We start from the raw sequence: 10,223 nt of genomic DNA on the forward strand, positions 1-10,223 counted from the left end.
GGTCCAGGCTGCTGGGGTGAAAGTCCCTGGGGGCGAGGACCATTAAGCAGGGAGGGTGGGGGCCCAGGACCCTGATGCCAGCAGCAGAGGAGTGAAGCCTCTCTCTGCTGAAGGGGCTGTGGACAAACATGGGGAAGGGGATGGGTCCCGCTGCGCCTTGCCGCCTTGTCAGCGAGGGAACAGGGAACCACGCTTTGCACAGCAGGACAGTCCCCTAGGCCAGGGAGGGCTGAGATCATTCCGCAGGGAATCCCCGACGCTCCGTGGCCCCGGGGAGAGAGGGGTCACCGGATCTCTCTAAGACTGACACTTCCTCCGTCCTCCAGCTTCGCGCCTGTGCCCAGGCGGGACACCCGAGTTCACATCCCCCACCTCTGCAGGCGAAGGAAGGCCGGGACTCAGGGGCGGGGAAGGTGAGGGAACCGTGGGGGAGGGGGGAAGCTTTCCTTCCAGACTCGGGAGGGAGAGGCTGCTAGGCTGTGCAGGGCGTGTGTGTGTGTGTGTGTGTGTGCGTTTTCAGGTTTAGCCGTGTGTTCACTGTAACCTGACTCCATCGCGAACGGTTCGGACTTGTCAGAACTGAAGGGCGCCGGTATTTCAAAACCGAGAAGCAGTAGGCCGGGGACGTAAGGACTCGTGCCCACGGCTGAGTCGGAGCGCAGGGGTCAGAGTCACCCCGAAAAGATCCACTCCCGAGTCCCCCGGCCTTTCCACCGGCTGGGTTTGAACCCGCGGCGCGCGTGGACCTTGCGGTCCGGGGACCGACGCCGGCGGCTCCGGGCAGGCGCGCCTCCCTAGTCGGCTCCACGAGACCGAAGCGCGGGGAGTCTCCGTTCTCCCTCCGGGCAGCGTAGCGAACCGGGGGGGCACTGGGGGGAGATTGTCCGCTTCCCCGCCCGCCCGCTCGGATGGGCGCCCCAGGAACCCGCTCTGTCCCAGCCCGGCCTCCGGGCGGGCGTCCCTCCACTGTTCACTGGTCGGTTCTCCCTCTGGGACCGCGCAGGGTGGAGGAGGCCCGGGGAGGACGGCCCGAGGGCGCGCAGGGGCGGGGTGCCCGGGGCGCGGGGAGGCCTGCGGGGGACGGCGAGCAGAGGCGGGGACGAGCGGATAGAGGCGCACCCACGGATGGGGCCCGGAGTGGAGGCGGGACGGAGGGGCGAGGGGGTACGGGGGCGGGAGTGGAGGACCTAGTCTGGCTCGGGAGTTAGGGAAGAGCAAGCGGACCGGGTGCCGGGGGGACGCCGGGTGTGGGCAGGGCGCCCGGATGGCTGGGCAGGGGGGCGTGGCCTGGGAGGGGGCGGGCCCAGCCCTTGGCCCGGGCGGCCGGGGGAGGGCCTGGGAGGGGCGGCTGGAGCCGGGTGGGGGACCCGAGACCACTTGCAGCAGTCGCCGCGCCGTCCGAGCAGCGAGCGCTGAGCGGCCATGAGGGAGATCGTGCATATCCAGGCTGGCCAGTGCGGGAACCAGATCGGCACCAAGGTGGGTGGGCGGCCCCCCACGCCAAGCTCTCGGGCCGGGGCCGCGCGGGGCACGGGCGGCCCAGGGGGCGTCACGGGGACCCTGCCCGGCTCCCCGTCCCCCGGCCCCGGAGCGGCTCAAGCGCGCCTGGAATCTGGCGGCCGCTCCCCGCGCCCCGCCCGCCGGGCCGGCCCTGGGGTACCCGGGCTGACCGTCTGTCCCCCTCCTCGCCCTTTGCTAGTTTTGGGAAGTGATCAGCGACGAACATGGCATCGACCCGGCCGGAGGCTACGTGGGTGACTCTGCGCTCCAACTGGAGAGAATCAACGTCTACTACAACGAGTCCTCGTGTGAGTGGCGCGATCCGCCATCCCCCCCAGACCCCGCCTTTCCCCCCGGACCCCGCCATCTCCCCCAGGACCCCGGCCATCCCCCCGGACCCAGCCATCCCCCCCACCGGACCCCGCTATCCCCCTTGAACCCCGCCATCACCCCGTCCATCCCTCTCTGGGACCACGGCACCGCCCTGTGGGACCCCTGCCATCCCCTGCCCCCACCCGCGGGCCCCCCGGCGCGTGGGTGGTTCGCGCTGGAAAAATCCTCCCGGATGTAGCCCGGCGCCCGGCTCCTCCCTCGCTCCCTCTGGGGCGGGAAATCCGCCGTCGGTTGATTTCAAACAGGCTCTTGACCTCTCCTGGTCTGAGCTCTTGAACCTGACCTGTTAGTGCTGTGAAATCAGCTTAGTGGGGCATGTCCGGCTCTTTTTTTTTTTTCCGGTTTAAAATTTATTTCCTAATGAAGGTTTTTGGCTAAAAATTTGAAAAACACTACCTCAAAAGATTGTTCTAGCCCTTTGCAGACCTCCAGAAAGACTTTATGCCCACTGGAAGATTGACCTCCATGCAGGCAGGGTCTTTATCTGGCGGAGTTTAGTTTAGTACCAGCCTTGTCCTGGGGAGCTTCATAGGTATCCTGGTTACTCCTGTACTTTATTTTTGTAACAATGTTTATTGTAAAAGTGATACATAACATTCACAGAACAAACACAAAAGGAAGATATTGAAAGAACACCCAGGAAGTGACAGGAGCTGCCCCTCAATACATGCACCTGTGTCCCCAGCTTCAGAGATAATCATGCTGTCCTTAGAGTCACTGCTGGTCATCCACAGGAGAGCTGGGAAGAGCAGGACACATAAACCACGGGGTTTTATTCATTAAGCAGCTATGACAAAAGGTCTGGAAGAGCAGGGCATAAGCAGTGAGATTCCTGGATGGCACTGAGAAAAGGCCAGTATATATGGCACTTGCTGGTCACCCTCAGACCAGCCTGCTGACATTCTCTCTTCAGCCTGAGTGTGTGAGTAGCAGAACAGGAGTTGTAGGACAGTTCCCAGTGCAGTCCTTGTGACCCCACCCTCACAGGAGCCTCTCTTGCCAGTTGGCATGAGCACATGCTCACTTGTCCATAAATGAGACGGTTCCCCAGGAAACAGCTGTGGGCACACCTGATCCAGGTGCACAGACCTGCTTGTGGCTTCACATGCGTGTGAGGGAGAGAGGTGCAAAAGTGTCCTGGCAGCATGGCTGCTCACTGCCACATGTATGGGTTATTTCTGTGGAACTAAAAAGTTGAACTGTGCATGAAGGAGGGCTGGGAAATTCAGGCGACAGGAAGTCCGGAGACCTCACTTCTCATCCTGCCTTTTCTGGGAACTTCCTGTGCCCTGTGCCTGGGCTGGCTTCCTCACCCGGACAAGTCCAGGGTGGATTGTGTTTTCTGAGGCTCCCCTCCCCCAGGGCTGAGACTCTGTGACCCTCAGAAAGCCTGCTTTGTACATCGCAGGCGGCTGTGCTGGTGGGACTTGCTCTGGGCAAGTGTGTTGTCCCAGGAACCAGAGACTGACTCTCATGGGTGAGCTCTGTTCTCTTTCAGCTCAGAAGTACGTGCCCAGGGCCGCCCTGGTGGACTTGGAGCCGGGCACCATGGACAGCGTGAGGTCTGGGCCTTTTGGGCAGCTCTTCCGGCCTGACAACTTCATCTTCGGTAGGTTCCGTCTTTCCTGCTTTCTTCTTCCTCTTTTATTTTCTAAACATCCAGCTGATTTGTGTGCAAGATTAAAAACATCACATGGCATAGAAAAGCTTAGAATGGAAGTCAACAGTCGCCAACCCCATCAAGGCGGCCTCTTGAAGGAAAGTAAACTTTGATTCTCTAAATGAAATGCTTACTAGTAATAATTCTTGATTTTGAAACATTTTAGACATTAACTTCTTTTTCCTTCTCATAAATTACTAGCATAAAAAGACGATGATAATTTGTCTGTGGTTCCTATGTTGCTCGTCAGTGTGTTTATACCTGTGTTTCTTGTTCCATTGTCTATAGGCTGTTCTTTCTTTCCAGAAGCAGGTACCATATGAATTGTTTTATCAGGTTTGGGCAAATCTTCCTTTCCTCTTTCTTCACCCAGAACGTGATGATAGCACCTGTTCCTCTGCAAACTCCTAAAGAAAATTATGTAAAGTGAAATGAAGTGGCACTGTTAATGTGACCAGCCTCCATCGCCTTCGAGTCATGGTTTTGGGGAGTCAAGGCAGAGTCTTGGGACATCTTATTGGTACATAAATTGATTCCCTTGGATTGGACTCAGGCCATGTGACCTGTTATAAAGGTGATTCAGCAAGGTACATGCTCATGAATAAAAGACCTCTTGGTATCATCTGCTTCCCCATCACCATGGCAACCTGCACAAACAGTGGGACAGATGAAGCTTCTAGTAATTTGTTCAAGGGTTTTTGTCACCTTTGATATTTCAAATAGACCAGGACAAAAGGCTCTGGTGCCCCTTTTATTACGGCAAAAAAAATTTAAATTATCAATACTTTTATAGTCTACAAGTGGGGACATTTACATTCTTTATCTTTTCCTAAGCTAGACTTTTGGTAATTGTTCTCAAGCAAAGGTGCTTCTAGATTCTGCCACCAACATGGTCACCATTAGCTACATGTGGCTATTTAAATTTAATTAAAGTTAAATAAAATCAGTCTACTTTCTCAGTTGTACTCCACGCATTTCCAGTGCTCAGTAGCCAAGTGTGGTTGGTGGCCACCACATTGGACAGGGCAGAGCTAGAATACGTCTAGCTGTGCCCTATCCAATGTCACTGCAGAAAGTCGTTATCAGACAGCAGTGCTCACAGCCTTAAAAGAGATATTCTACCAGATTAGGGGAATGAAGACTGTACCAATACAAAATAGCTTTAAGAGTGATTTTTAACAGTTGACACTATTTTTAACTAAGAAAATAACATGTTTGCCATGGAGAATTGAGAGGACCCTGCATGTCTGAACCCACTGTGTGTGCTGTTGGCTCAACAATTGTTTTTAAGTCATTATCCACTTAATAAAAGAGTCTGAGTTGCCTGCAGATTCACAGTAGGTGAAAACTATAGTTTCACCCCATTGCCTTCAGGGTGGGTGAATTTTTTTTTAAAAGTGTCATTCTGTATTCAGATATAGTTTGAAGTGATTCAAAAAAAACACTGACTTGAAGTAACTATAATTTTAAAAATGAAACTTCTCTGCATTTGAGTTTATGCTTTAGAAAGCCACACCTTTTTCTTAACAAACTGCTGGTTGCATGGCAGCTACGCCTGTTAGTGGAGAGAGTTTTGTGGGACAGAGCAAAGGAAGGCAGACCTCGGGCTTCTCTGTACATGTAACTTTCTCTCCCAGATTCAGGGCTGGAAGGGAGTCAAAGAGCCTGGAGCCCTGAGACTTAACCCACACCCTGTGTGAGCTGGAGGTGAACCAGGGGCGGGCTCTGAGGCCTCAGGGATTGTTGCGGCACTGCTTCTACAATCTGGAGCCGCTGGTTAATGTCCCAAACTCTGATTGCAGAAGACGTTCAACTCCTGACCCCCAAATATTTAACTGGGAACGTCTGTTGCTATGAGACAGTGGCAAAATATTTTCAGAAGCCTCCAGCTTCCTCCTCTTGGTCAAAGGCAGAGAAAACTTCACATCTGATCACTGTTAACACCCAGGAGACCAAGGGACTGTGTGACCTGGAGGCAGCAGAGGGTCCAGGCCGAGGGGCTCCACTGACCTTGGCTACGTGTCACCTTGAGTCCCCACTGTCCCCTGTCATTGGTTTCCACGTGGTTTCAGTCCTTGTCCTCGGGGCAGCTGTGAAGGGGCATCAGTTCTAACCCAGCTCCAGGCGGGAAGCTGGCCCAGCCATGTGCTGGCTTGCAGGGGGAGGTGGCGGAGTCTTGGGGGCCTAGGAAGGACATGACAGTACTCCAGCCTCATACAAGAAGGCACCCAGCCAGGTTTCACTGTGGAGAGGCAATGTTTGTGAGCAAGAATGCAGCCATCTCCTGGGGGAGGCACGTCCCAGGGGCTGTACACCTTGTAGGAGGCCGGGCCGCCCTCCAGAGTCTGTCCCTCTCAGACCGGGCTCACTGGCCTTGGTGATGTCACTCTGCTCACAGTATTTAGGTGGTTCCCTCTTCTCTTCACTCTTACAAACTGTCATCTGGTGAGTCTCGTCCACGCATCATTCTGCGCCTTCTGTGCCTATGGGACCAACTGTGATCCATGTTGCCGACTTGCCCTCTGTGGAGGCCCATCCCCCCAACACCCCCAGCGGCTCTACTGTCGGGGGGGCCTTGCCCCAGACTCCCCTCTTCACTGTGTTTCCAAGCTCTTGAGCTCCGTCAACTTCATGGGAGGCGTTGAATCTCCGTAGGTTAGTGTGCCTCTGCCCACTATAGTGGGGAAGTATAGTGAGGAATACTCTGCGTGTTTGTCACTTGCGTCCACCCCCCCATCCTTTGCCCAAGTCTTCCTAGAGGCTGTCATTGTCCTTATGGATTTTTAGATGTTTAATCACTAATAATCAGTACCTCTTAAACTTACTGAAGAATCACAGCATTTTGGTGGTTCTTGTTTTGCAGAATTGCACTTTGCACCACTGAACTTAGCACTGACAAATGCTGTGGAACATCCAAAGACGTTTGAGCTAAGACTCCTTGCTCGTGTGAGGCCGGCCCCTAGGGGTAACTGTAGGTTCGAGGGGTGTCCTGAGTGGGCCCCGCCCCGAGTGCCCAGTGCCTGCCTTCTGCTATGGTGCTAGGAGGGTCTCCATGGTCCGTCCTGCTGTGTCACCACCCCCAGCTCTGTTTCCCCCATCAGTGCATGGGGGTGGGGATGGGATGGTGGTGAATTGTTGCCACCAGCAGGTGTAGACAGAAATCAGGGTAATGTCTTTGGTGTAAGGGGGAGAGGTGTGCACAGCGCTGTGCCAGCAATGCCTGGGCCCCTCAGGTCCTCTTATTTCTGAGCCCACCTGACGTAGCCAAACACCCTGCCCCCTCATCCTTCAGCCAAGGGACCACCACAGTCTCTTTCGTTCCATATGTGGGGAAACTTTGATAAAGAGGCTGATGGATCTATTTTTTCATTTTTTATAATACATGATTCTTCTTTTCAAAACCAAATTTGAAATACCCACATACTAAAGAAATATACTGCCTTAAAGAGCCTTCCTGGCTTCCTCTACAGCTGGGTTTTTCAGCTGCACTCCACACTGCCTTCTTACCAATGAACGGGAAACAGCAGTGCCTTATCTTTTTAACTTGTCATTAAATAGGTCTGTGCATCATTTACTTTTTTTTTATCATTTACTTTTTTATTGCTTTTTGTAGTGTACCTTACAATGTGCTCTAGAATTCAGTTCTTAATGGTTTCTCTAATGTCCCTTAAAATGCATATTAACATATTGATTTGAGTTGAAGACTAAAGCATGTTTTTCTGACAGAAAGTAGGTGTTACCTGGGCTTCCCAGGTGGTGCAAGTGGTAAAGAATCCCCCTGCAAATGCAGGAGATGCAAGAGACGTGGGTTCAATCCCTGGGTCGGGAAGATTCCCTAGAGGTGGAAATGGCAACCCACTTCAGTATTCTTGCCTGGAAAATTCCATGGGCAGAGGAACATGGCGGGCTACAGCCCATGGGGCTGCGGAGAGTTGGACGTGACTGAGCGACTGAGCACCCACACAGGTGCAGTCTGGATTATCCACCTGGTAACAGGGCTGCCTTGCCAATTAGGCTATATCGCCAATAGTTTTCATTATCTGAATGAGCTAAATCTGCAGCCTAAGGCGTTGACAAAAATATATTTGAAACACTTCATTAAAAATCATACTGGTAACATTGTGTTGGAATTAAGATTTCAAATTTTCCAACCTTTCAAAGTATGCCAGACCACATGAAGAGCCTTTCAGTGAAAGAACATCAGGTTAATCTTGGTGCAAAGCCTTTTGGAATCTTCCTGCTGCAGAAGGAAAGTTATTGATGCAAGTCAGGTGTTTCCAATTCTGCTTTCCAGAAACTTGACTTTGGGGCTTAAAGGTGGTTAAAAATACTTTCTGATGGTGTAGGTCAGTATTTAGTTTTTGGCGTTTAACTCTGAAGATCAAATAATTGAACGAAATTGCTAGAGTACAGTTAATTCTGTTTACATGTTTATGTGAACAAGATTTCTCAGTGTTTGTTGATATATATGTAAAAACAAAGAATAAGGAATAATATGGATGCCAAACCTTGTCTCAATCTGGCAATATTTGATGTTCACACTTGGATAAATGAACTAATGGAAAAAATATAGTTCCTGATGATGATGAATGAGGGGCCCCATTAACGAGGGAACATATTACTGTTTTGAAAAGGAAGTATTTGTACCTAGTTCAAAATTCAAGAGAGCCCAAAGGATAGGGGAAAGAAGTTTGTTTCTTAATTTATACTTTTTGTTCCCTTTGTCTTTTACTTTGCGGGAGAATTATCTTTTTAAGAGTGAGAATGGAATTACCAAGTCAGAACGTGAGTACATCTTAAAATTGGCAGATTTCCCTTGTCTGAAGTGGCCGGTCACCCTCCTGTGCTCCAGTAGTGCTGGGGGCCTGGGGCCCACATCTCACTCTGTTATCTATTCGCTTCATGACTTGTCTTAACCGTACTGACGGCCCCTCACTCAATCCCTGTAGCCCTGTCTGAATCACGTCCCCTCTCTTGCTTGACACCAGGACAGACTGGCGCCGGCAACAACTGGGCCAAGGGCCACTACACGGAGGGCGCTGAGCTGGTAGACTCTGTCCTGGATGTGGTGCGGAAGGAGTGTGAGCACTGCGACTGCCTGCAGGGCTTCCAGCTGACCCACTCCCTGGGCGGTGGCACCGGGTCTGGGATGGGGACCCTCCTCATCAGCAAGATCCGCGAGGAGTACCCTGACCGCATCATGAACACCTTCAGCGTGATGCCCTCACCCAAGGTGTCGGACACGGTGGTGGAGCCCTACAACGCCACCCTGTCCGTGCATCAGTTGGTGGAGAACACAGACGAGACCTACTGCATTGACAATGAAGCGCTGTATGACATCTGCTTCCGCACCCTGAAACTGACCACCCCCACCTACGGGGACCTCAACCACTTGGTGTCGGCCACCATGAGTGGCGTAACCACCTCCCTGCGCTTCCCGGGCCAGCTCAACGCCGACCTGCGCAAGCTGGCCGTGAACATGGTGCCCTTCCCACGCCTGCACTTCTTCATGCCTGGCTTCGCCCCACTCACTGCCCGTGGTAGCCAGCAGTACCGGGCCCTGACCGTCCCTGAGCTCACCCAGCAGATGTTCGATGCCAAGAACATGATGGCGGCCTGTGACCCGCGCCACGGCCGCTACCTGACTGTGGCCGCCGTGTTCCGGGGCCCCATGTCCATGAAGGAAGTGGACGAGCAGATGCTGGCCATCCAGAACAAGAATAGCAGCTACTTCGTGGAGTGGATCCCCAACAACGTGAAGGTGGCCGTGTGCGACATCCCACCCCGGGGCCTGAAGATGTCGGCCACCTTCATCGGCAACAGCACGGCCATCCAGGAGCTGTTCAAGCGCATCTCGGAGCAGTTCTCGGCCATGTTCCGGCGCAAGGCCTTCCTGCACTGGTTCACAGGTGAGGGCATGGACGAGATGGAGTTCACTGAGGCCGAGAGCAACATGAACGACCTGGTGTCCGAGTACCAGCAGTACCAGGACGCCACGGCCGATGAGGGCGAGGAAGCTTTTGAGGATGACGAGGAAGAGGTCAACGAGTAGGGGAGTGTCCTGCCTTGGACGCCAAGGCTCAGAGGTCTTTTCTCCAAGCCTGGTGTGTCTCCTGGCTGCCCAGGGGAGTCCCATCTGAGTGTGGGGACAGGCCTCTCACAGGGGAGGCGGACTGTCCTATCCGTCATCTGGGATGGAGGGCGTCAGAAGAGCGGGAACTGGCATCCCTGCCCAGACATCAGACCAGAAGGGACACAAAAGAACTCATGGGCCATAAATAAAGGGCTAAATAAATAAACCTCACCGTCTCTTACGTGTTCACCTATGTCTGGGAATTAGGGGCTAGAAACGATGTGCTTTCGTCCTGTGACCACACCCGGGGCTTCGAGGTGCCGTCTCTTAATGGACGTGCAGCGCTCAATGTAGACAGCCTGTACACGGTAAACCTAAGTGCTCCCCTGTCTTTCAGACTCTGCTTTCCTGACAGGGCCCTCACCTCCCGGGGAGCAGCCCATTCCACTCAGGGCAGGGCTTCCTTTCAGTCGGAGGCCCTCAGGCGGCCCTGAAACTTACTGGTGGCCAGATGACTCCTTGGGAAGCAATACACCCCAAATAAAAGCCTGTGTCCTGGTTTCCAGCCAACACTTACATCCCCACAGGATCTTTCAT

The 10,223-nt window shown here is 53.4% G+C and overlaps 1 protein-coding gene across 1 annotated transcript; it reads left to right on the forward strand.

Moving 5' to 3' along the window:
* The first annotated feature begins 1,321 nt into the window (after positions 1-1,321).
* TUBB6 (tubulin beta 6 class V) lies at positions 1,322-9,852 on the forward strand. The gene is made up of 4 exons (XM_043444127.1): positions 1,322-1,479; positions 1,700-1,808; positions 3,392-3,502; positions 8,542-9,852. Exons 1-4 carry the CDS (start codon positions 1,423-1,425, stop codon positions 9,603-9,605), a joined length of 1,341 nt encoding a protein of 446 aa, XP_043300062.1. The 5' UTR covers positions 1,322-1,422; the 3' UTR covers positions 9,606-9,852.
* Positions 9,853-10,223: the final 371 nt, after the last annotated feature.

Source organism: Cervus canadensis, chromosome 23 (genome assembly GCF_019320065.1).
Source record: "Cervus canadensis isolate Bull #8, Minnesota chromosome 23, ASM1932006v1, whole genome shotgun sequence".
NCBI classification, from domain to species: domain Eukaryota; kingdom Metazoa; phylum Chordata; class Mammalia; order Artiodactyla; family Cervidae; genus Cervus; species Cervus canadensis.